At 50.6% G+C, this 26,059-nt stretch overlaps 1 protein-coding gene across 1 annotated transcript in view; it reads left to right on the top strand.

Annotated features, from left to right (window-relative positions):
- Positions 1–18,333, top strand: part of GNAO1 (G protein subunit alpha o1) — an 85,136-nt gene extending 66,803 nt beyond the window's left edge. The window contains exons 5-6 of the mRNA XM_027646731.1: positions 7,620–7,773; positions 11,785–18,333. Of these exons, the coding sequence (XP_027502532.1) occupies positions 7,620–7,773; positions 11,785–11,972 (342 nt within the window). The 3' untranslated portion in view covers positions 11,973–18,333. The remainder of the gene's footprint in view (positions 1–7,619; positions 7,774–11,784) is intronic.
- Positions 18,334–26,059: the final 7,726 nt, after the last annotated feature.

Genomic DNA, 26,059 nt, shown 5'->3' with positions numbered 1-26,059 from the left:
GCTGCAGAGATTCATTTTCCTTAGTGAGAATGGAACTGTTTGATTCCTCAGGTAATTTGCTCTAGGAGAGATTTTATGACTTCCCACTGTGACATTAGACTCAAAATACCATCTGGAAATAGAGCTGGCAAAGACCTGTGTGCTCCCTGGTATTAGAGTGCAATTAATACAAGTGAACTGAATGCACAGAGAGGATGCAGTAGGACTCATGACTGCATTCTGGCCATTGGTTCAGTGGAATGGGGATGTGTGTTTTTGGGACCAATGACAACTGCTGTGGGCACCCAGTTGCATTTGTCTAATGAAAAGGGATTGGAGGCCATACTCAGGCTGAGTGATGATTTCAGTGGTGCTCAGTCTGCAGCATGGAGGGCTCACTCCTGCCAGCTCTGTGTCTCTGAGGGGTTTTTTTCTGCTGGTAAAGATGTCAGGCTTACAGAAAGCTGTGGATGAGGAAGGAATCTGGGGAAAGATTGCTGTTGGGTAACAGTTGTCTTGTCCCCAAAAGACTACAGGTACTGTGGTTTCTAGCCTCTGAACCAGGTTTATGAGCAAACTCTTTGATGAAGCCACGTGGTTGTTTGGATGGTATTGATGCTAGAATTCAGGGTGATGTTACCATCATCAGTCATGGGTCCCAAGGGAATGGCATGAAGCTGTGTCAAGGAGAGGTTTAGGCTGGAAATTAGGAAAAGGGTCTTCACTGAGAGTGTGACTGGGCAGTGGAACAGGCTCCCCAGGGAAATGATCACAGCACCAAGCCTGCCAGAGTGCAGGAAGTGTTTGGACAATGCTCTCAAGCACATGGTGTGATTCTTGGGGTTGTCCTGTGCAGGGCCAAGAGTTGGACTCAATGATCCTTGTGGGTCTCTTCCAACTCAGGATATTTTATGATTCTATGATTCTGTGCTCATGACTGCATCCCTCCAGACTGAGACACCCTACAGCCTCCCATGTCCACTTATTTATACCCTCCATTTGTCACCTCCCTCTGACTCTGGCCCTGATGTACTTAAGGATGCTCAGTCCTGTAGCATTGACTGGGAATGAACCAAAATCTTCTGATGTGATTTGAAAAATCCAGCCATTATCTCAATGTCATAGAGCTCTGCAGCCAGGCAGTGAAAACAGCCAGGAGATACAGAACACACAGGGAGAGGGCAGGTCCAGGTGACAGGGAGCAAAGCTGTTATCTGAGCAGAGAGCAAGGTGCTCTGTAGGTATAACTTGGACTGTGACACCCAAACTGGGAAGCCAAAGGCAGCTTTTAGTACAGGTCACCTTTGGGTGCTCGTCTACACAAGCCAGAGCCTGTGATTCAAAGCCACAGAGCACAAAATAGAAGGGAAGCCTGAATGCCAATGCCATTTTTTAAATGTCAGGCTTAACTCTGTTCCTCTGAACTGGAGGTTAAAGCATCTCTCCTGGGGAGAGCACTGCCAGTGACTTCCCCTCACCCAGCACCACCCTGGAGACAAGCAGTGTGCCAGCTCAGCCTCCCTCCTGAAGTGCCCTGCTGCAGAAACTGGGATTTATGCATCTCCAACTTCCCTTTTGCAGCAGGAGAGCAGGCTGGTGCAGCTCTGGCACAGCGCTGACATTTGCCTGCTATTTCAGTCCCTTCTCACAACACTTTTCTGGGGATGCTGAGCAGCAGGAGGGCAGAGGCAGCTGCTGCTCATTTCCACATTCGGCGTAAACGGGGAAGGATTCGGCAGCGCTGGCAGGACGGCACTGCCCACCCCAGATAAACAACCCTGGGTGAGGCCAATGCAAATGGGAAAAAAACACTGGAGTTGGAGATTGCCTGCCCTGTTACATCCCCTTCACAAATGGCAGGTGGGAAATGTGGCACCCCAGACCCTGACCCCTCCTAGCTGAACCCCCAAGCACTCGGTCTCCTCCCTGCTCATGGGGCCTCTCCCAGGGCCCAGCAGTAAGGCAGCATCTCCTCACCCAGCTGACTTGGTGCCTCTCCCAGGGCCCAGCAGTAAAACAGCATCTCCTCACCCAGCTGACTTTGCCTTCTGCATCCATCCCATCTGCCGGCTCCAGTGACGTCAGTCAGTTTTTATTGCTTCTCACTTGGAAAACACAAAGAGGAGGCAGCTGAGAAAGTGAGGTGGAAGCTGCTCCTCCAGCTTCATTTCCTAGGGATGCTTAACTCCAGTGCAGGCCCTTCCAGCTGTCCCGAGCTGCTGCGGGGCTGGGGGCTGTACAGATGTCTCCGGGACTGTGGAAAGATTGCAAAGATCTTTCATTGCTGGCAGGGAGCCATGAGAGGGAGAAAGCCCTACTGCATCTCAGCACCCCAAAAAAACCCTTCCAAAGTTGGGTGCACAGGGAGGATGGCTTTTCCTCCAGTGCTCAGCACCCAGTTGTCAATGATCACAGGATTTCACAGGCGCTTTTTGCACTTCTCTAAGTCAAACCACGCTTCGGGTGGAGAAAACTGCAGTTCAGATGCAGTCAGCCTAACACAAAGAAGGAAGGGGCTGGTCTTGCTAAGCCTCAGCTGGGACAAGTGCAGGGTCAGCTTGTTTCACTGAAAAACACTCACAAACAACAGGTTTACTGTGAATCCTTCCCAGAGCTGGTTAAACAAGGCTGGGTGGAACACCCCCTGACCTGTCCCTGCCCTTACAATTCAAACACAGTGCTGTGCTTGTAAAGGTTTTTTGTGGTTTAGTGTGCTCTTTGTTTTAAAAGACTGAGCACCCATCCTCCTGCAGCAGCTAAAACAGGGCTGTTGTGTGTGAAGCCATCCCTGCTCCCTAAGAGCAGGCAGGGATATAAGGGATGTATTTTCTCTCCAATTCACTGCCACAAAGAGCTGCACAGCAGGAGTCAAGGAAAGCAAATACTTCCCTATGTCCAGATCAGAAAGACATAAAGGAAACTTTCTGCATCTGTGATTTTTAGGCCCATATACCCATAAAGATCACGCTCTGCCTTTACCAAGTCCATGACAAGGAGCTGCCAGGATCTCTGCCATATCTGTACACACTGGGAATGTCCTGGTTTTAGCTGACAGAACATCTTCATGGATTATGTCTTTGCATAACAAGGCTATTTTGACTCATTTCTGAATTATCTTTATGTTTCATAAATTGAGGTTACAGGAGGAAAAGCCTCATCCCTGTAATCCGGGAGGAGAGAGGGACAGCAGCCATATCACTCAGTAAAACTGGAGAAAACAATTAACAAGGGTAGATTTCTGTTGTTCTTTTTAAGTGGAATTCCTAATGGAATTTTAAAGAAAGACAGCAATGGCATGGAACCTGTCATGGAGACTGAGACTACCCTCTGTTTTCTTCCTTGCAAATTCAAAGGAGTCATGGCAAGAGAGGGAGATGTTCATGCTGTACATTGCTGCCTTTGAAACTAAGATGTGTAGGTCAACCATATCTAGCCAAGACATGCAAGAATTGCTCGTGTCCCCATTGCTGAGGATGGGATGGGCTGAAGGGCTGTGCTGGTGACCCTTGGTGTGCATTAGTGTTGGCCTGTTGGTTTGGATCGCATTGCATGACCTGGTTAGTGTGCTCTCTCTGCTGTCATTGGGCAAGGAAAATGGAACTGCAGTGCTCAGAAATTGCCTTAGGAGTGACAAAGCAAGAGAAAGTGGCTTGGAAATATAAGCAGGAGGGGGAATATGGAGTTTCTGTGCTTCAGATAACCATCAGTGTCCTCACAGCTCGCATGACAGCCAGCACTTAATGACCAAGGGAAACAGAAAAGATTGAATCAACTGTGTGTTGCAGAGATCACCAGCTCTCCTCCTGTGCTCCAGTGAAAAAAAGATGGGTTTTATGGATGTGTTTCTGCCTGGGCTGAGTCTTGACCACGGCATCCTTTCTCCCTGGTGCTCAGTGGAAAGGTGTCTGCCCTTCGCATCGGTGACAGGAACATGGTTGTGCAGTGACATCTGAACTCAGCTGTGAGCAATTCTCTCTCTTGTCCTGTGCAGGAAAAGTTAACTGGACCTGGAATATGTGTGAGCAAGTGGTTACTCCTCTGTAACGTGGCTGGTGGGGCTGCTTTGCTTGTTGGGGTATAAAGTATTTGCAGGCATAAGGATTTAAAATAGCGGTTTTGAAACAGGGAGTGACATTTAGATGTCAGTGTTTGAGGAGCCCTTCCCTTGATGACAGACCCAACATGAAGTGAGAAAAAGCAGCGTGATGGATCCAAAAGCAGGTGAAGTAATTTATATCACTTCATCTAAAAATATGAGGAGTGTAACCTCTAGTGGCTCCCACCAGAGCAGGCACGACTGCCCTGTCACAGCAGCACAGGTGCTCCTGAGAGGGGCCCAAGGCAGGCTCTAAGGGACTAAAAAGGCCTTCCACTGTGGATTTACTGGGAGGAGGGGGATTATTTGAAGGCTTTAACTTCTCACTCACCCTTTAGCAGCAGCCTGTCCTTTTACATTTGGGCCCCAGACCCTGCCTCCCCATCCTCACCTCTCAGCCTGGGTCTGCTATAGCTGTTAGAGGGCTGCTGCAAGCATCTGGTGAACTAGTAGCAGTTGGAAGGGAAAGGAAAGGGAGACAGTGAGACATTCCCAGTGTTAGCCAGCACCTGGACAGCTTGCATCCATGCATGGGCTCCCAGAAGCCCTCCCAGAATGCGACGTGTCCCACGTGGCATCCCGGTGTGACAACAGGAGCACCCGTGCCTGCCCACCAGGATATTGCTCTGTACCTTCACCACACACAGAAAGCAATTCCTCATCTTCTCTTTGGTGGTGGGGAAGGAAAAGGTGGATTTAAGACCAAAACACTGCCCATGTAAATAAGAATGAGTGGGTGGAACAGTTGGTTGTGTTTACTCAGCTAACCGGCAGAGCTGAGGGAAAAATCAACAGGTAGAGATCAGAAAGCCAGGTCAGGCAGCCTTGGGAAGCTTTAAAACTTGTTTCTGGACTCTGAAAGGAATGGAGGACATTCAGTGTAACTGTGGTGCTCTGCAGGGCTGTGTTGGTTTGTGCTGTGTGTGTGTGATTCTGTGACTCTGTATTCTGGTTACAGCTGAACATTGAGAGTCTCTGTTTCTTGGGAAAACACTCATTTCCTAGCATGTATTAACACAGATTAATCAAACTCCATTAGAGAAGTAGAAGGATTTCTGTAGGGTGGTGGGAGCTGTGTAGGGTGGCACGGGGTGTGTAGGGTGGCACAGGGCTGAGTAGGGTGGCAGGGGGCTGTGTAGGCTGGCACAGGGCTGTATAGGGTGGCACAGGGCTGTGTAGGGTGGCACAAGGCTGTGTAGGGTGGCACAAGGCTGTGTAGGGTGGCAGGGGGCTATGTAGGGTGTCAGGGTGCTGTGTAGGGTGGCACAGGGCTGTGTAGGGTGGCAGGGGGCTGTGTAGGGTGGCACAGGGCTGTGTAGGGTGGCAGGGGGCTGTGTAGGGTGACACGGGGCACATGTTTCTCCATGCTTGTATTTTGAATCAGCAAGGATGATAAAAATGTCATTTAGACTGTTCTGTGAGGGACCCTGCTTTAAAAAATGGTTAATTATATTTGCTTTCTGTTCCCCTGACCACCCTCCACTTCATCCTCTCCTCCAAAAGGCTTTGGGTAGCCAAGGATCTCCCGTATAAAACCTTTGTACACCAGGTTTCTACACAGTTACACTTTTGGCACCACGAGTAGCAAAGAGGAGCATTGCTCCAGGGCTCCCACACCACCAGTACCACAAGGGTTAACAAAGATCCGCCCAGGGGCACGGCATGATCCAGAGGAGCAACATGTTGCAGCTGAGCCCCAAAGGGTAAATGCACTGTTACACTCTACACCAAAGGGTAAATGTGTTGTTCCACTCACACACCATCGCGCTGTCTGGTGTGTGGGTACAACAGGGAAATGCTCAATCACTCAGCACAGGGGACAGCAAATCTCACATGTCCTGTCTCACTCTGGGTTGGATCAGATGTTTCCTTCGTCCACGGAGCCACTTTTATCTGTATGAAACATTCAGCAGCAGCTAAAGTACGTGAAATGAAAAAGAGGGTGTTACCCAGTAAAGTGCTGGGCTCAACTGTGCTGCCAGCGTGGGTGTGAAATGGAGTGGGAGCGGGGTAAAGGCCCCCAGCTGACTCCTGTACGACTCCAAATTCCCAAATCCAGAGATGGGTGGGCAGGACGTGCTGCACCCACTCCAAAAGCCCCTCCAGTCAGCAGCCTGTGCAGGCTGTTCTCTCCGGTGTCTCGGTGGCTGTAACCGGTTTCTTACGCGCACTGGCGGGTCTGGGGAGCGCTGTCCCGAGGAGATCCCGCTGGGAAAAGCCGAGGAGCCGGTCTGGTCTGTGCCATGCTTTGCCTTTGATAACCCCCTGACTCTCGGGTGTGCTTCGTCCTCACCGTGCCTGCTCTGCTCCCCGGCTCCCGGCTCAGCGACGGCCCCGCGACCGGCGGGCGCTCCGGCGTCGGCCTCGGCCGGACATCGCCAGCCTCGGCACCTCCACAGCTTTGCCTCGGCCGACTGACCTTATCTAGCCAAACAAAGGCCAAAAAATGGGCATTTGAGAGACCAACCAAATTTGGCAGGTATGAAAGCTTCTCTTGAACTGAGAAAAAAAAAAAAAAAAAAAAAAGCAAGAGCGATTGAGAGTTGAAAGCAGCAGGAGGGAACATGACACTTGGTTGACTTTGCCGTGAGCTCTTTCCACCACCATAGAACCATGTGGCGGACTTTGCAACTCTCTAACTGGTCTGGTTTTTTCGTTCCTCTTATCTCTCTGCTTTTCTGTGTCCTTTTTTGCATGACCTATAACCAAAAAGCTGACTTCTCGCTGTGTGTGCATTTGGAACTTATGGCTCTTCTGCTGGCGAGTAGCTAATCTTCTCTAGAGGCATGAGCTAACACCACTGGTAGCTGCCTGACGTCTAGTCTGGTTGTTCTTAGATGCTTTTTGTTACATTTTTCCTTTTTATACTGTTTCCTCTTCCTTTTTCACTTTTTTTCCTCTCTGCAAGACACTTTCTGTTGAGCCATCTTCCAAGAGAACTCCAAAAAAAAACCCTTCAAAAATTAAAAGCCCGACAACAGACAACACTAAACAAAGTAACAAAACCAGGCAAAGGTCACGGCAAGGTCATTTCCAAAATTATGTTACCTCGATGTCTGCTTCCAACTCTAGATTAATTCAAGGATCGACCAGTCCTTGGTTAATGTATCCAACCAGTTGTGTGCGGCACACATTCGAGAAAGTGGGGAAAAAAAATTTAAACATTATTGAAAACGTTTTAGAAAATCTGCATGAGCTACACCGACACAAAAATCTGTGATCAAAGGGCAAAAATAACTCTCCATCCATGCATGGTGCATGATGATTTCTGTGAGCTGGGATCCTGTAAATTAATGTTATGCAAAATCAAAACAGCTCTGTATCGTTAAATGCCCTTAAGTTACTAACTGTGTCAGATGTTATAGGGATTGCATCTGTGTATGTATATGTTCAGCTGTTATGTATACATAAATTGATTATGTATATGGTAGCTTTTCTTTTTTGTTGTTTTCCTCCTTAATTTAGTTGTTTTAGATTTCCCTACATGTTGAACGTCCCAGGGTCCCTGCCTTTGGCCTGATGTGATCTCTCCTTTCTGTTGCAGAACCGCATGCACGAATCTCTGAAGCTTTTTGACAGCATCTGCAACAACAAATGGTTCACAGATACATCTATCATCCTCTTTCTAAACAAGAAGGACATATTTGAGGAGAAAATTAAGAAATCTCCACTGGCTATCTGCTTTCCTGAGTACACAGGTAATGAGAAAGGTGGCTGCACTGGAGGGCCTGGCAAAGGGAGCACAGAGAGCTGCCCAGCAGGGCTGGTGCTGTCCTGTAGTGCAGGCAATGGGGCTGAAGGTGCAGAGCTCCCATGGGCTTCACTTTTGTTGCAGGAAGTGCCACAGGATCATCCTCACCAGCTTTAGTGGTCCACTTAGAGCAGGAGGATGACTTAAACCAAGTTCCTTGCTGGCAAAGGGCCACCACCCCTGAGCAGTGTTTGATCTCTGCCTCGCAGGTGGTTCTGATGCTGAGCCAGCACGTGCAGCTGTGGGGCTGCAGTGCTGTCCCCAAACCCGTGTGGCCTGGTTCTGTGTGTCACACAGGAGCAGGAACCTTCTTGCAGATCTCTGAGAAAGGTGCAGTGAGCTGAACCATTACACACAGGGGACTGGTCTCTGGGAGACCAACGCACAGGCTTTGTTAGGCTGTCCTCAGCTGGAGTCCAGCTTTGCTCTTTCAAAACCCACCATGTTCCCTTGTGGGTCCTGGCTGGCCACAACAAGAATCCCTCAGCAGTTCCTGGCCACCACTACCCCACTGCCAGGCACCTCAGGGCTGCAGAATTGTCATCACCCTGGCAACATTTATGGCCAGGCTGGATGGGTCTCTGAGCAACCTGATCTGGCTGGAGATGTCCCTGCTCACTGCAGGGCAGTTGGACTAGATGACCCTTAAAGGTCCCTTCTAACCCAACCCACTCTGTGTTCCATAATCAGCCCTCCAGTGTGCAGGCAGCAGGTCTCACAGCTTGGCTGCTTCAGCTCAAGCCATACATTTTTCATCACGTTAGCTGAGGAGGTCCTCAGTTTCACACTCAGGTTGACTGAAATCAAGCACAGACATCAAAGCACTTCCAGCTAAATGCAGGTAGAAAACAAGGTGTTTGATTTTCTGTTCCACTGGCCACCCACATCCCTTCACCCCCAGAGCAGGCAGAGCAAGGACACAGAGAGTCCTGCCCTGAGCTGGGCTGGGGAGAAGGAGCCTCAGTGAAAGGTGGAGGTGAGAGCAGGGGCTCTGCAAGGAGCCCCCACTTCTGCTGCCTGCCTGGCATCTGACCCGCTGATGTGGGAATACACCACCCATGCAAAGGCTGCAGCTGCACCTGCTGCTTCCCTCTGCATCTCACCAGCTTCCACAACCTCTCATTACCATTCTGAGATGGCATCAAAATCAACTTTTATCGTCATGAATTATTTAAGCTCACCGGAGACATCCCGATGAATCAACCCAACAGACAGAGCAGCAGATCTCTCTTTGTCAGGAAATGTGGTTGTGAACCAGGGGCACCAAGGGTGTCACATTTCTGGGCAGGCCAACAAATTATTAAACACAGCTTCTTATCTCTGAACACTTGATTTTTCGCTGTGAATAGACAAAGGTTGACCCTCACTGCTGCTTTGGGCTGAATGGCCTGTGGCCACGGAGCAGAACGACTCCAGCTGAATTCAGAAGAACATCTGCAGGCTTCCTCTCTGGGGAAGGCTTGGGTGTTTGTCTCTACCAACACATTTCAGCCATCTACTCATCTGCTTGGTCCAGACAGAACCAACATATTCCCGACACGTTTGTCTGAAAAGATCTAATCATGGAAATTTCAGTCTTTACAGTTGAAAGCTCATAATAATGCCTACCCCAAATCTGCCTGGTTGCAAATTAGATTGCTGCTTCTGGATGGCTTGTAGAGCAGCTCATCACTGTCTTCTTTATAGCAGCACTTCTATATATGGGATGGTTTCTATCGTGCCCTCTTCTTTTTCCCTTTTCTCAGTGAAGCAAACCTGCACCTCTCACTCCTTCCTGGTCGTACTTTGTGCACCTGGTTTTGTGGATCTTCACTGAAGTCTCCCAGAAACCCTACTCTGACAAAACATTCTTACAGACCCCTGATGGCAGTGAGACTAGAAGAAGAAGGAATGTTGTTTTAGATACAACTGTTCCTTCCCAAGCAATCCCAGCCCAAGAGAGGAGTTCAGTGGGGGAGGCAGACCCTCAGACTCATGTGAAAACAAATACAGCTTCTTTCCAGAGCACTTCAGCCCCAGGTGAACTAAACCAGTCTTCCTCAAATTTCAGAGGACCCCAGAGATGCTCTAAATTCCTTCAAGGTGCTGTTCTGGAAGCTGGGAGTTCTTATAATGCCAGGGACCCTCCACAGACCTCCTGTCTCTCTTATGCCATCAGAGAGGGCTGAAAGTCTGATGGTTGAAAGTCCTTTTACTGATCCAACAGGCATGTGAGTCAGAGGTGAGGAATATTCCCTCCCCCCCCAGGCACTCAGCAGTGCCATTACAAGTTAGCTCATGCTAACATCCAGCCCAGACTTCAGACCCAAGCACACACTTCAGGCTGCCCTCCCTGCTCTGCTGACCACAGCTCAGGGGATGGAGTCCTCGTGGTCGTGTGGAAAAGCAGCATTATTAGAATGTTGCCCTGGAGTTAAAAAGGAATTATTTGATGAAAGCCTATAAATTGAACAAGCGGACTTTCAACATCACAAGTAGGTTCCACGAAGTGCTTTTAATGAAATGAAGTTTCTGATGTCCATTAGTTCTGCTGACAGGGAATTATTGGAAGACTGCATCCACAAATGTGCCGGCTGTTTGCTGGAGCACTGACTGTTTCCATCCCCTTAATTCTCCCATGCTCTTAACTAATCCACAATACTTAGCAAAGCAGCGTGGCGTGTTTTAAACCAATCTGGCATTAGTGATTCCTTGCTCTCCTGGACAGAATACAGCATCTAAATCCTCATGCCTTTGAACAACCAAGTTCCCGTTCATAAAATACCCTCCTGTTTGTGCACAGCATGTGGAACTGTTCACAGACTCTTTACACTCATGCAAGAACCTGCTCCCAGAAAACACTTTGCTTCTCTTACTTCAAGCATATTCTCAAGTCTCGTGTCTTCATGTGCTTGTGCCTTCAATAGCAGTGTGTGTGTGTGTGTGCAAGGGTGATCTCCCAGGTCAGCTGCCTTCCACCACAGCACATCTCAAGCCCCAGTGAGCTTCTCTCTAGCAGATAACAGCATTTCCCATCAGTACAGCATCACGGAGAGAGAGGGACCCAAAAGCAGGAGCAGTGTTACTGCTGTGGAGCCTTTTGGGGGTCAGGCACCAGGCAGTGCCCAGCAGTGCTACAGGGCTGCACTCCAGGCCAGCCAGAGAAACCACCTTCATCAGCCCTGAGCAGGTGCCCAAGTGGAGCTCTGTGTGTGAGCAGGATCAGGGCTGGCCAGAGCAGAGACGATCTGCTCATTTGCATGACTCCTCCCAGGCTTTTTTTAACACAAAACTTGATGTTTAATAAGGTGTGGCACAGACATCTCTATCCATCAAAACAAGAACCTCTCCTGGTGTGATTTTAGCCATGGCTCTGGAGGAGAGTATTGCGATCCTAATTCCTCAAAAAGAGGGACATTTTGTATTAGGTTTTTGGGTTTTTCTTTTGAGAAACCCCCACTTTGTTCTGCAACAGAGGCTGGATCTTTTCATGTCCCTTTCTCTTAGTGATTCAGGGAAAGGAGAGCACAGCTACCAATACTGCCCTCAATTCATGGAACATGTTAGCTCTTCTTTGCCATCAAAAACTGAAACTTTAATCAAAAAAAAATCTAAAAAAAGGAAAAAAGCAAAGCCTCTTCCCCAGGTCAAGCACTTAACTGCATTCCTGGCAGATTTCTTCTCTTTTTTTTGTCACCATGATGTGGAATTTGTTCTGGTTTTCCCATCATAGCCTGTTTAACACTCAGCTCCATAGACTATAAACAGCAACTCAGAATAAAAATACAGCTGAGCTGACAGTCAGAGAGCATCCCCTGGCTGGCAGCAGTCCTGGCTGGTGACAGTGCCCATCCCCGAGATGGAGATGGGGTGGCTGCACTGCAGGAGCTCCCCATGTCCCTACAGGAGGGTGTTTGCAGGCACCTGCAGGTCCAGGCTCACAGGACAGCTTTAACCCGCTCCCTTTGCTCTCCTGCAGGCCCCAACGCGTTCACGGAGGCGGTGGCGTACATCCAGACCCAGTACGAGAGCAAGAACAAGTCCCCCAACAAGGAGATCTACACCCACATCACCTGTGCCACCGACACCAACAACATCCAGTTCGTCTTCGACGCCGTCACGGACGTCATCATCGCCAACAACCTGCGGGGCTGTGGACTCTACTGACGCTCTACTGGCGCTCTCTGCTCCCCTCCTGCCCCTCCAGCCCCACGGACAGGTCCTCTCTTTCCTTGTTTTTTTCCTCCTCAGAAGATGATGAGGAAGAAATACACAAAATCCCCCCTTTCCCATCCCAGAAAACTTTGCAGCGAGTTCTGCTTTCCCCAGCCCCGTTTTGTTTTATTTTGGTTCATTTTCGGTTCATTCCCTTGCTGCCTTGTTCCACTCCTCCGTTCTGGTTCACAGTGCTGTGCAGGGAGCTAACACGTTACCCACAGAGTGCATTTCAACTGCCAAAAGACAAAAATACTTCAGTTTTAAAAAGAGGAAAAAAAAAAAAATCAAAGCCTTAAAATACTGGTCAGGAACAGCGTAGTTTGGAACCAAAACTTTTTTTTTTTTTGCCTTGAAATTAAGGGATATTGTTTATTCTCCTGGTTGTCTTTTCTGTTAAAACACTACTCCTTTGGGAAGTGCTAGATACAACCTGATCATTTTGAGGGTACCTTATGGCTCCAGTTCTGACCCCAAAGCCAGAGGGGTCAGGGTTGAATGCAGCTGCCATAGCTTGGATCTGTATATTCTCCTTTTTTCCAGACAGCTATTTGAACAAGTAAAACAGCCATATCGAGTTCTGCTGGTGTCTGAGTAACAGGGACACAGTAACAAAACCTACTAAGCCTTGTCTAAAAACATTCATTACTGGTAGCAGTTTTACCTCAAGTTTTTCAAGATTAATATTAAAATATATCTAGAGGTTGCAGTAACCCATTTCTGAGGCACTTTGCTGGAGGCCACAGAGCCACTGGGCTGGACCCCCTGGAGTGTTGGCAGCGAGGACCCCACGCTCAGGGGCATCCAAGGAACCTGGCCTGGGTACCTGGTGGCCTTTCCCAAAGCCCCTCCCAGCCTAAGGGACTGATTTCAGCACAAGCAGTGCTCCTGCAAACAGCATCTCTTTCCAGACTTCAGCCCTGAAGTGCTGGAGTGCACCAAAAATATTTAGTCTTGGTTTCTTGTAGGCAGAGTTTGACCTTCAAGTACCCGAGATGTGAGGAGGTGCTTTGGGAAACGTCCCCATGCTTGGGAGGCAGGAGGGTGTGGGGGAGCCTCGTGGCTCTTCATCACCCCTCGGGCATCTGAACAGCCTTGAGAAGCCCAGCCCTGTGCTCTGAGCCTCCTGTGCTCCTGTGTCATCCAGAGAGCATCCAAGAGAGACAGCTCCATGTTTGGTGTCTCCACTCAGGCGTCTCTTTACCAGTGTCTGACGTGAGCAGGATGTTTTATACTGGCCATGTGGTGGCAAATGAGAGCTCAGGGAGCTGATTTGAGCCAAGTGATGCAGTGGAAAGGAAAAGTGCAAGGAAAGGAGGAAGGAAGGACAGGGGGAGGAAAGGACAAGGGTGGTGCCCAGCACAGCAAAAGCAGGGGCTGAGAGGGGAGGAGAAATGCAGGTGGGCTGAGTTACACCCTCTTGCCATCCCCAAGGGGTCTGGGAGCCCTTAGGTCGAAGGTGGAGGGGAATGTGAGAGGTGGGGGGTCACCTCTGGGGGCATGGAGGGACCCTGAGAAGCCCATCCCAAAAGCTTGTTTGGTGTTGGGGTGAGACAACCACCTCTGAGGTCCCACTCAGGGCCCACCTCACCTGGGGGCAGGTAGGCAATGCTGATCCCTGCCTCTTCTCTGTCTCTCTTAAAATTTCATAATCTTGGAAAACAGGAGTTCTTTCCAGGCCAGCCACAAGTTCAACTGTCCTTTCTTGGCAGCCTGATCTAGGGGTGGCTTTCAGGTCTCAGGAGGTCTGAGTTTTCTCCAGGGCCACTCCTGAGAGGGACAGCATCTCTTCTCTCGCTGTGCCCATTTAGGAGAGATGGTGTGAGAGCAGCCCAGAGCAGCACAGCCCAAAGGGAAGGGGCCAGGGGAGCATCAGTGTGTGGGAGGCAGGGACAGCAGCAGGTGTGGTGGCACAGGATGGAGAGGACCAGTGGGAGAGGTTTGGGAACAGTTTGGGAGCGAAGTTGCAGAAGGGAGATGAGACAGACAGAGGCAGCAGGGAGGGCAGGAAGAAAAGGGCACCTGAGAGCCAGAGGAGAGTCCCCATGGGAGCCTGTGCTCTGCCAGGACAGTGCTCGTGGGACATCCGTGACAAACCCAGCCAGGAACGTGAGCAGGAGCACCCCAAGCAAGCAGGGAAGGCCTGCAGGGGCAAGCAAGGTGGCTGTCACCCCTCCAACCAGCTCGAGCATGGCTGGTAACTGCCAGTAACCCCCTAAACAGCATTAAATGATAAAACTGCATTTAGGATTGCACAGCAAGGACCCACTGCTGCTCTGCCGGGCACTGACAGCAATAACTCCAGGTCTCTGCCTCCCCTGCTCTGGCACAAGCAAGTAGTACCCACCTTTCTCTTCACCATCCCAGAATGCCTCCAGTGACATCAGTCCCTGCAGGGAGCTGGCCAGCCAGCAAAGCCAGCAGCCTTCTCTGCTCCTCAAGCCCACCCACACACTTTGTTTCCCAGATCCCAGCCCCATTTACTGCCAGCATGCTCTGCTGTAAAGATGTGAACCAAAGGAAAGGTCTGCACGTGTCGTTGTCTTTGGTTTAGCTTAGGATTTCAGGAGTTGGTGGAAAGGTTTTTCAAGGAAAGGATTCCCAGTGGGAAGCACCTGCCCAGTTCTTGGTTCCTTGGAAGGGACCAGCCCATGGCAATGGGGCAGTGCTTCTGCTGCAGGAGGGGCAGGGAATTAGCTGGAGGGATGTGGAGGGACAGGGGTGGTGCTGGAGCTTGTCCCATGTGAGTGGCTGTGCCCCACCTGCAGCACCCAGCACCCACATGTGCACTCAGTGTCCAAGCAAGGGCTGAAAAGCCTCACATTGGTTACGTTTGGTACATAAAGTGTGTGTAACCACTGGAGCCAGTGCAGTGCCAGCCCCCTGTGTGCTGATGGCTGGCACTGGCAGGGAGGCAGGTCTGTCAGAAGAGTTTGATCAGCAATGGAGATTTTCTGTTCCCACCTCTTGCTGTGGATGACATTTTGTCCAAGTAAATAAGTGACAGAAGTTGTTCCCAGGGAAGGCAGCACCACGCCAAGGCTTTGTGAGCTCCCAGCTTAAAGCACACAGGAGTATTTTGGTAAAGACAATTGAAATTAGCTCAACTCCAAACTCTGCCAAATGCAGCCAAGTGGCCTGTTCTGGCTCAGTGTGTTTTTGCTGCTCTCTGGGCTGGATTCAGGTAACCCCTGATGGGAGATAACCTGGGAGGTCCAAACCCCCTCTGCAGCTTCAGCAGGTTCCCAGCACGTTGGTGACAACCAACAGCTGGTGCTCCACGGGGAGAAGAGAGAGAAAAAGCAGAGGAAATGTTGCCACACAGAGCCTCTTCTTTCATTTTCTTTGTCATATTTGTGTGTCTGAAGCCTCATCTCAGCTGCTGCTGCTGCTGACGTTCCGTCCCTCACACGAGCGTCACGAGGATTCACTGACAAATGCTGGAAACAGCATCTGGGAGATGAAATGCTTCCAGTGTTAAACACTACTATCTCTCCCACTTGATGGCCCTGTATAGATTTTTGTCTGCAGAACGACTGCCAAACCATTACTCACTGCTGGCTCCTGCATCCTTCCAAGCCTTTCCTGGCAGATGTGCCTTCCGCAGGCAATCTTTTGCCCCGTGCTTTTTCCAAACACCAGCAATTCTTGCAGCACTTGCCTAGAAAGATCTTGAAATGCATCCCCTGCCTTCAAAAGCCTCTCCTTAAGAGCCCCTTGTACTTTGCCATTGCCATGCTCCAAATCCAGACCCTCGGAGACCCCGGGCTGTGTTTGATTTGCAGTCCCCACACAGCGGGGATGTTGCAGCTGGTGCAGCTGCATCAGAAATTGTACCAGGGCATGGGGCACAGATTTTAAAAGCACACACAGCTACGTATACACCCTCCTGCCCTTCCAAACTAATGTGGAAACTTGCAAAAAAAAAAAGCTCTTTTTGGGATGCAGGAGGTTTTTCAGGACTCAGGTCACTTGTCCAGCAGCAGCATCCGAGGGGTGTCAGCACTGAAAGCAGCATTAGCAACTCATGATGAGCTTCAGACAGCAGCCGAAGGAAAGGAGGAAGCGCCTCCCCAGCTTGCTTTGTAGCCAGTGAGAGGGCGTGGAGCCGCGAGACCGCAAAAACGCAAACAGCTCCTTTATTTAAACAGCAATTTCAGTGAAACAGAGAGAGCCGTAGAAGGAAAGTGCTGCGGGGCTGAGCTGCAGAGCGCTGCGCTGCTCCTCGGGGGATGCAGCGGCTGGGCTGGCCGGGAGAACCAGCAATAACCACGCACTGGGGAAGCACACGCTGAGGCACAGCCCCGGACTGCCCAGGCCAGGGTTTAGTGTGCCTAAACCTAAACTCGTGTTTAGTGCCAGGACCCCGCCTGCCAGCGCTGAGGTTCCCTGCTGCCCCTGCCCTCCCGCCGGCCCATCCCACCTCCCCCCCAAAAACACTTCCCACTGCATCTCTCAGGAGCTTTGTATCAGAATCAGTTTCTTGCCCTCAGCCAGCTTTCCTGGGTGCCCGGCCAGCCTGTCCCTCCACAGAGGGCAGAGCACCCTCAGGACGAGCCTGCTGTGCCTCCTTCGTAGGTGTGATGTTGTTTTACAGGACACTAAAAGTATTAACGAGGGCAGTCTTTACTGTAATGCACATTAAAGTGTGTCTGGTGGGTTTAATCCATCATGGCATGAGCCCAGTGCTTGCCTGCAAGGGAGTAGACCTTGTCTTCAGGCCAGGAGTGCAACCTCCAGGAGGTCAGGGTAGGACACAGCAGATGTCCTTGTGCCAGAAGGTCCCCACGTGCCCACCTGCTGCCATACCAAGCATGGGGCAGCCCCTCACTGTTGGGCTCAACAAGGCAGACATCACCCATGAGGGATTTTGCAGTCAAGGCTGGAAAAGGACCAACCCTGCACTGTTAGTCTGTGCAACACGGCCGAGTATTTTGTGGCCAAAATGTCTCCTGGAGCCAGGGAGAGCTGCTGAGTTCCTGGGAGCAGGGCTGACTGTCTGTAATTAGAGAAGCTTAGTGCTAATGTGCTTGAGTCTTTGTGGAGAGCTAGGTTTGTCTTAAGCCTTTCCACCAAAAACTCCACAGCCATTTCCATTTAGGAGGCTAAAACACTCATCAGTGATCTGACACTGGAAGCATCGAGGTCAGTAGAGATGGTGCTACTGAGCATCACCCCGAAGCCCCCAGACCCATCACCCCCTTGCACCCCTAATGCACACACAAGAAAGCAGAGACATGGTCCAAGAGGCACAAAATCGCAGACCATGGTCTTGCTTCTACCTCCCCAGGGGAAAGAGCAGGCAAACACACTCCTGAGGCCCCCCAAGACTCGAGGGTGTCACTTCTGAGCTCCAGCACTGACACGAAGTAATTGATGGTGACAGATATAGGGACACGACCTGTACAAAGAGTTATGCTGAGAACGTGGCCATGGAAAGGGACCTTTCACAGGACCACTCATGCCCCAGCCAGCAGCCTGAGAGATCTTTACTCGTATGCAGAGACAAGCAAGTGAACACAAGTGCAACCCTTAAACACCAACGCCTTACTGAGAGGAGGAGCAGGACCAAAGCCTCCAGCTGGCACCCTGTGGGCAGAGGGAGAGGGGAGGCAGCTGAAGAAACATCTCCATCTCCCAGAGAGGGCAGCTCTATTTTCCATGGACACCAGGTGCACTAGACACAGGGAGGAGAGACCTGGAGAAGAGGCAGAGGGCTGGGACACCCCAGGCCCTCTCCCACCCAGTGCCATGGAAATTAATGTTGAGACCAAATCCTAACTGTCCTGTAGTGCAGGGAAGCAGCTCCAGAGCTAAACCCCCTGCTCCAGGTGAGGAGAGGAGATCATAGCAGGTAAAACACCATTTTCAGCAGTGCCTGAGTCTCACCAGCTTTTCCAGTGCTGGAGCAACCCAGTGGCACCGGGCAAGCAACTCGGGTTGTTCAAACACCAGCCATTGCCCTGCTAAAGTGCCCAGTCCCTAATTTGTGATCCTCAGCCCTATTCCCCCAACCTCCCTTTTCCCCCTTCAGCTCAACAAGGGAACAGTGACCATCACTCTGCCTCTGGGCTCCCCACCACGTTTCTTCCCAAGGATCACCGGAGGCCGTCACCATTTTCCTTTCGCTGGTTTCCCGCTGAATCATTTCTCCTGCATGTTTGATGGCCCAAACTGTATTAACTGTAATTTTGTATGAAGAGTGACTGTCCATTGGTTTAATAGAGCATTAGTTATTGTAATAATTTATTGGCTGTCGGTAATGTATTTATTAGTCACAAAATGTTAATAAAGTGCCAGCTCTTTTCTAGTGTGAGAGTGGTTTTATTGTGTCTCCCTTGAGCGCGTCCAGCGTCTCAAACTCATTTTTTAACCCTATGGCTGCTCCACAAAGGCACTTGCACAACACACACCTGCAGTGTCAGTTGTCTGCCACAGCCTCATCTGCCTGGAAACAGGGAATTTGAAAAGGATATAACCAAAAGGTATTTCATTTCATGTAAGTATTTCAAGTATTTGGTGGGAATTTTGTTTCCTCTGCTCACCCCCAGCAGGACAGATCATCCCTGCTACCCAATTGCTTTCTCCAACACTTGGACTGCAAATCCTTCACAAGTTTTGCTCTGCTTTTCCACTGTTTCTTTGTGCAAGCACAGAAGCAGAAGAGCCATTTCTGGTTTGACTGAGATGTGTTTTCCTCCTTGCAGTAGCACCAAATGTGGAACATCCCTCCCTCCCTTTAAAATAACCCTTGGGCCAGTTTGTTCTTTTATGTTAAAACCAAAGATCTTCCATTATTTGGGGCATGAAATAGAAGTAAAGAACTTAAAGAAACCAAGAGAAAATTTTCCATAAACCTCAGCAAAGTGAACCATTATTCCTGTTGACTTGACCAATTTTCAGTGACAGAGCATCAGCTGGACCCATCCTCAGACACAAAACCCCACACAGTCCCTCCTGCAGATGAGACAGAAGTACAGGCCAGCCCTGAGAAAAGGAAATGGCTGAGAGGGAAAGGATTTTGCTTTGCTTGTTGCTATTGGGGATTTTTTTAAAACTTCCTCCAGGACTCCATCCTGCTCAGATCATCTGCGTGGCTGTCCAGGGCCCAGAAGTCACCAGGGTTATTCTCCCTGACTGGGGATTTTCCTTTCCTTGGGCACCTGCTTTATTTCAGCTGCTCTTCCACCAACATCATCGCTCCTTTATTTAGATATATAGGGGACAACACCAGGGACAGACAAGGAAAAGCCCACCCAGACACTCTCCATGAAAATCTCAAGACCCAGTGATTTTGCAACAACCACAAGTCAAGAGGAACCACATCCTTTGGCGGCAGTTTCTGGTTTCCCCATGAATAAGGGGGTTTTTTTTCATTTATTTCAAGATAAGGATCCAATTGAAGTCCCAAAGCTTTGGAAAGCACCTGCTTGGCATCCCTTGCTCCTCTTTGTCAAGGAACCAACGGTGCAATCGCGGAGCCTTTCAAGATGAAATCAGACAGCTGCTAAATTTTGCATGCAAAAGCCACCGCTGAAGTGGAGCTAATAAAATGAGTCACTAATAAAACATTCATGGAAATCTCCAAAATGTGTAATTGGGTCATCATTTCGTTAGGAAACACATGCAGCCTCACAAGTCTTCGGCAAGCCCGAGTCCCCCCTTTGCTGCACCTCCAAAGAAAGGGGCTGGGGGGGCTCTTTGCTGCAGGAGGATCCCCCACCAAGCCCCCGAGCCACCCCAGAGTGGGGCTTTACATGAGTTCACAAGAGGCTTTCATAAGCAGCTGTGTCCCCACATGAGCTGCAGGCAGCTGAGCCAGAACTGGGGGCTCAGCCCTAAGAGGGGCACAGGGAGGGGGCAGCAGCTTCAGACCTCACTGAGCCCTGGGTTTGCATCAGAAGCTTTGAGGGTTCAGGTAGAAACTGGGTGGGTACCCACAGTGAAAGGGACCCCCAGAGCTGTCAGTGGAGTAGCAGGGAATGGCTTTATGGTGATAATGATGGAGGAAATTTTTGGGAGCTCCTGGAGGGCCAGATCTGTCCTGTCCAGTGGCACCTCCACACTAACAGTGAGTGCATGTGCCTGCATGAGAATCCCCTGTTCTGTGGTGCCCTGTGGCAGCCCATTCTGCCCAGGACAGCCTCACCTCCTCCTCCTCCTGTTCTGCTGTCTGTTCTCCATTTCTTCCTGCTAAAAATTTCTGTAGCACAGAGAAAAAATGGCTTTATATGGATTTTGTCCATGTGTGAAAGAACAATTAAAAAAAAAAAAACAATAAATTAAGAAAAAACCCCACCTACTTTAGAAATTTGCCTCTAGTTATGCTCCTACCAAAAATTTTCCAAGCTCAAAGACTCCCTGGATCTGCCTGCAAACCCAGAACACTCAGGAGAACTCAGAGGTGGGTTGGCAGAGGCACCTCCACTGGTTACTTCCATGAAGCAGCACTGGGTTTTCTTAGAGGTAACCTGGCCACCACTGTGGTGTTTTTCAAGATGGGCTGAAGATTTTTCCAGGGGCAGAAGGGTCCTGCTGGGACAGGACCTGCCCCAACCTCTGGGCAATCCCTTGGCATTGCTCTCACCATAATGGCACTGCTCAGCACCAAATACTCTTCCAGGCCAGTCCACAGGACCACTCTGGGATGGCCAAAGGCCCCTCCATCCCAGTCCCAATGCCCAGAGTATCCTGGCCACTGGCTGGTGCTGTCTGCCCATGTTTTATTTGAGCTCTGCAAATGATGCTTCAGGGTTGCCCACTCCCCGAGGAGACACAAGGCTCCTTCCCCACTCCTCTGGTGTGGCAGGAGAGGAGTAGATCACTTTTTTCCTGCTCTTCCTTGAAGCTCCAGGTGTCTGCCCTGCCAGAGTGGCCTCACAGGACGTGGGGGAGGATCAGCTGCAGCCTCCACACGTGCCTTGGCCTCCAGCCCAAGAGCAGGGCAATATCCCACTTCCTCCACCTCTGTAACCAGCTCACACTTAACCACTGTCTTATCTTAGAGATTTTTTGCTTTCTAACCATTTCATTTCAGAAAAAAAAAAATGTTCTCCTCTCCTCTAACTCTGCCTTTGCCTTTCTCTCTCCCCTCTCCTCCCTCTGTGCTCCCCGTTGCAGAACCGCATGCACGAATCTCTCATGCTCTTCGACTCCATCTGTAACAACAAATTCTTCATCGATACCTCCATCATTCTCTTCCTCAACAAGAAAGACCTATTTGCTGAGAAGATCAAGAAGTCACCTCTGACCATCTGCTTCCCTGAGTACACAGGTAGGTGCCGGGGCTGACACAGTTCAGTGACACCTCACCCTGTACCGGGGCTGGGGGGGGCAGAGGGGACAGGGCACCTTTGGGGGGGCACAAGCACTGCCCACCCTCAGGAGCAGTGATGCAGCTCCAGCACCCACTGGTGGGGTAAGGCCTGTCCTGCCTGGGGCAGTTCTTGTGGCAGAGATGGGACACAGAGAGGAGCTGTGGAAAGGTGAAGCCTTGGTAGGAGCCGAGTACCCAGCACTGCAGCCATCCCGTGTGCTGGGGGTTCCTGAGGAGCTCCTGCAAGAGAAACCAAGACACATGGTCCTCCAGGCTGCATCCTCCTGGGAGTGCCTTCACACAGGATACAGCTGGGGAAGGAAAGAGCCTCTTTACAGCAGAAATCTGTGGAACCACAAGAGAATCATCCATTTCTTAGTGAAACCAGCATGGTCTGGGGAAAAGAACAAATAACCAAGATGGGTAAGAATAGATACTTCAAAATTTCTAAGAGGGAAAAAAAAAGTCGGCTCAAATTCAGACTCCAGCTACCCCTACAGATACTGGGATGCCTCTGAACTGTTCCACACAGAGCACACCCACCCTGGATGCCAAACCCCGAGGACAAGGGGGTCCCCCAGCAAGATGCCATCCCTTCCCCTGTGGCATAAGTGCACTGGCATTTCCACCTGAGGCATTTAGGCTTCTGCATCATAAAGGCAGCAGTACTTTTTTCACAGCCACCTGCTTGAATAAACCGAACTCCCCCACTGCAGCTGCACATCCTGGCACAGGGAGGGGACAGCCCGGTGTCACCGGCCCACCCCCCGCATCGGGAACGAGGGGAACCAGCGAGCTGGAAAAGGAAAATAAATCTCCAGATAATAGCAGCTCTCGCAAAGGCGATTTCAGGGGCGTAACTCAGCTCTGTGGCTTCCCACGAGGGGCCAGGCACAGCCTCTCCCGCTGCCGTAAGCGGCTTAATGCAAAAATGCACATTTTTCGGCTGGAACATCTGGCGCCTCTCCAGCCCACCTTACAAAAGCAAACCTCCCAGTCACGAAGCCAACAGGCGACAACAGCAGCGCGTCCCCGGACGGCTCCTGCCCCACCACCACTCCAGAGCCCGGGTGGGACCCTCACCCCGCCCGGGCATCGCCCTGACGGGGCAAGGAGGGCTCAACACGACCAGCACCGCGGGAGATGTTGGAGCAGCCACCGACCCTCCTGGCCATCCCTCCCCCTGCCTACCTGGGAAGGGCGCTGTCGGAATGCGCCGTGGGGACTCACCGGAGCCGGGATCTCACCGGAGCCGGGATCTCACCGGGGCCGGGATCTCACCGGGGCCGGGATCTCACCGGGGCCGGGATCTCACCGGGGCCGGGATCTCACCGGAGCCGGGGCCGCAGCGATGCCGTCGGGAGCCTCCGTCAGGCACAGCCCGGCCGGGCGCAGCTGGAGCTGTTCCCCTTCCAGGGGGGGAAAAAGGGGAGAGGCAAAGCAGCAACACCCGGGGAAGGAGGAGTCCCCAACGGGGCCCAGGGGGCTGCAATTAGGGGAAAATGGGGCAGAACGGGGTGGAAAAGGGTGGGGGAGGAAAGGATGGAGAGGGGAGGAAGAGGGTTAAATGGGGGGGCACAGGGTGCAAATAACGAAGTTTGGGCTGTTTCTGGTGGAATTACAGCACTTGGCGAGCCCCAGGGGCCGGGGGTGCGGTGGGAGGGGGGTGCCCTCAGCCCTGACACCCCCCCTTTGCCCCCACCTGTCCCGCAGGTCCCAACACCTACGAGGACGCGGCCGCCTACATCCAAGCACAATTCGAGAGCAAAAACCGCTCCCCCAACAAGGAGATTTACTGCCACATGACGTGCGCCACAGACACGAACAACATCCAGGTGGTATTTGACGCCGTCACCGACATCATCATTGCCAACAACCTGCGGGGCTGCGGCTTGTACTGACCCCCCCCGGCGCACAGCGACTGCTTGGGTGGCGATCCCGGCGCCAGGAGAGAAAAGAAACGTAAAAATAAAAAAGTAACAACAACAACAACAAAAAAAAACCCCAACGCAACCACGCAACAGACACACACAGAACACACACACACGCGCAGGGGAAAAAAAAAAAAAAAAGAGAAACAAAGAAAAAAAAACAGGTTGAAGGAGAGAAAAAAATTGTCATCATAGTCATGCAAGTTGGTAAATAAAAAGGCATAAGGAAAATTATATATATACGTATATATATATATAAAAATATCCACACCCACCTTTTTAGTTTGTTTGGTTTTTTTTTAAACTCCTTCCCCCCCATCAGGCTCCGGCCCCCAATGTCCCAGCCTGGGGGCACCCCGGGAGCTGGGGGGGCTCTGCCCAGACCCACCACCCCAACAGCTCCCGGGGCTCCCCCCGCTGGTACCAGGCAGGGAGAGGGCAAAGGGACCACCCTGGGCAGGGGCTTCTCCCAGCACTTATTTGACCACGGGCTCCTATTTTTTAATTGTTACCATTATAATTGATTGTTGTGGGTTGGCTTTTTTTTTAGTGATGATGATGTTGATGATGATGATGATGATGAAGAATTATTTTTATTTCCAGTGTGGGCAAGGCTGGGCTGCCCCTGCCTGCCCCTGATCCTGCTGCCCAGCCCGGGTGAGCTGCTGCCTCCAGAAACAAAGAGGTGGTTTTTTGGTTTTTGGGGGTTTTTTTAAGGAGGAGGGAAAAAATTGAAAACTGCCCCTGGCTACGTGTCACAGCTAGAAAGGGAAAGAGCAGCAGCAGCAGCAGGGAGATCTTCTCCCATTTCCCACCCTGGCTGTCTGGGGGGAAGCTGCGGTGGGAGCATCCTCCTCCTGCTCCCTTGCCGGGGTTTGGGGGTTTTTAGGTCGGTTTTTGAATTCCCATTTCAGGCCAAAGCCCTCGCCAGCCGGAGCCGGCGGGTTTTTCCCTCCCTCCCAGTTTAACTCCCGCTCCCTGCTCACTCTCCAAGTCCGTATCCAAAAGCACAGCTCGGCCCCCCCAGCCAGGCTCCCCCTCACCCCCCCTGTGGGGCCAACCAGGGGCATCAGGGAGGGCTATACAGATATATATATATTTTATTTTGGTTTATTTTTTGTTTAGAGTATTTTTTTTTTGTTTTCGTTTGGTTTTTATTCATTTTTAACTCTTTCCAGTGAATGCTTTTTTGTGCTGCTTTTCTCTCCCCTCCATCCCACCCCAATCCTCTCTCCCTTTTAGTGAATGGTGTTTTTTCTCTCTCATGTGGGGATGTTTGTGCTGCAAAATAAGAAAAAAAAAAGGAAAAAAAAAAAAAAAAAAAACCTTAAAAAAAAACAAACTTAAAAAAAAAAGCAAGAATGAAAATAATTTAAAAATTTTAAAAAACACACACAAAACCACAAAAAATAATTAAAAAAGAATAAAAAAAAACCAACAACAAAAATCGAATGTAGTGTTTACATTGAAGCCACCGTTTTCATGACCAATCCCTCGTCATTTCTACTTTGATTAGTAACCAGACGTCTTCACAGTTTCACTTTTACGAGTTACCTTTGCTGAAGAAGAGCAGTCACACCTGTTCAAAAGAAAATGAATAAATAAAGAGGAAACTTAAAAAAAAAATTATTATATATATATATATATAAAAAGCGCCAGGTCTTTCTAAGCCTTTCTATTACCAATCAGTGAGGTTTCTGTGATATATTACACACTGCCAATCTCTTTCTCTGACTAATGGAAAAATTCATGTGTAGCTCAATAAAGAGAATGTTTGTCTGTACCCCGGCCTCTCCCCTCCTGTGCCTCTGCCTCCTTCTTTCCGCTGCCTGTCTGCCCCCCTCCAAAGGGAGGAAGAAAAGATGCTAAAAATCACATTTTGGGGGGATAGCACAGGGAGAAGGGGATGAACTACGGACTGGGTGTAAATCCTGGGATAGCAGTGTGTGGGAGCCCCTTGGTGCTTCAGAACATCACCAGGGGCAAAAATCCCCCCCAAAAAAACTCTCCAAGCAAGAAAATATTTGTATTTCTTTGGGGTAAGCAAAGCAGATCATGAGGGCAAGTCCTTCGTTTGTGGCAACATCAGAAATCCCACAATATTTGAGTTTTCCCCCCTGAGATACAGAGGAAGGTTCTCAAAGCAAGTCAAGGTTTTCTCCCTGCTGCACGAGCCATTCGAGGTTTGTTTGGGAGTTTGGGGTTTGAGGGTTTTTTTCACAATTTGTTTTTTTTCCTGCATTCCTCATCCTGGGTGCCTGGCTCAGGGCACCGTGACCACAGGTGGGACAGTGGGGAGCCACTGGCACTGCCTGGCACAGGGGGAGATCATGGCACCACACTTGCCATCCCCTCCCGTGCCACGGGAATGCTTTAAACCCCACAGGGCCACTGGGTGACAGAGCCATAGGGTGGGTGACCCAGGCCCCCCGACCTTGGCTTTGTGCCAGGCCACCCCTCACACGTCCCCTGCCCTCGGGATTCGGGAAGGTTGGTTGGCAGAGCCCCCATCCCACAGCAGCAGCTCCCGACCAACACAGCTTCTCCAAGGTTCCTGCTGTTCACAGCCAGCAGGAGCAGCACATGTTGGCACTGGGAAAGTCCCTCAGGTGACCTCCCTTTCCAGGGAGGCAGAGCTGGCCAAGGGGCCACCACTGGTCCCTGTGCTCTCCTGCACAAGCCAGCCCTCAATGGCTGAAGTGGGTCATTTTGCAGCAGTGCCACAGGCAGAGATGCCATCCAGTGGCTGGCCAGGGCCCGCTCCTCAGGGAGCAGAGGGAAGAGCTGCCAGA

The sequence above is a fragment of the Corapipo altera genome, unplaced genomic scaffold, assembly GCF_003945725.1.
Source record: "Corapipo altera isolate COAL_440 unplaced genomic scaffold, ASM394572v1 62, whole genome shotgun sequence".
NCBI classification, from domain to species: domain Eukaryota; kingdom Metazoa; phylum Chordata; class Aves; order Passeriformes; family Pipridae; genus Corapipo; species Corapipo altera.
The sequence above is the reverse complement of the archived record's forward strand: the minus strand, read 5'-3'. Positions and strand labels throughout refer to the sequence as shown.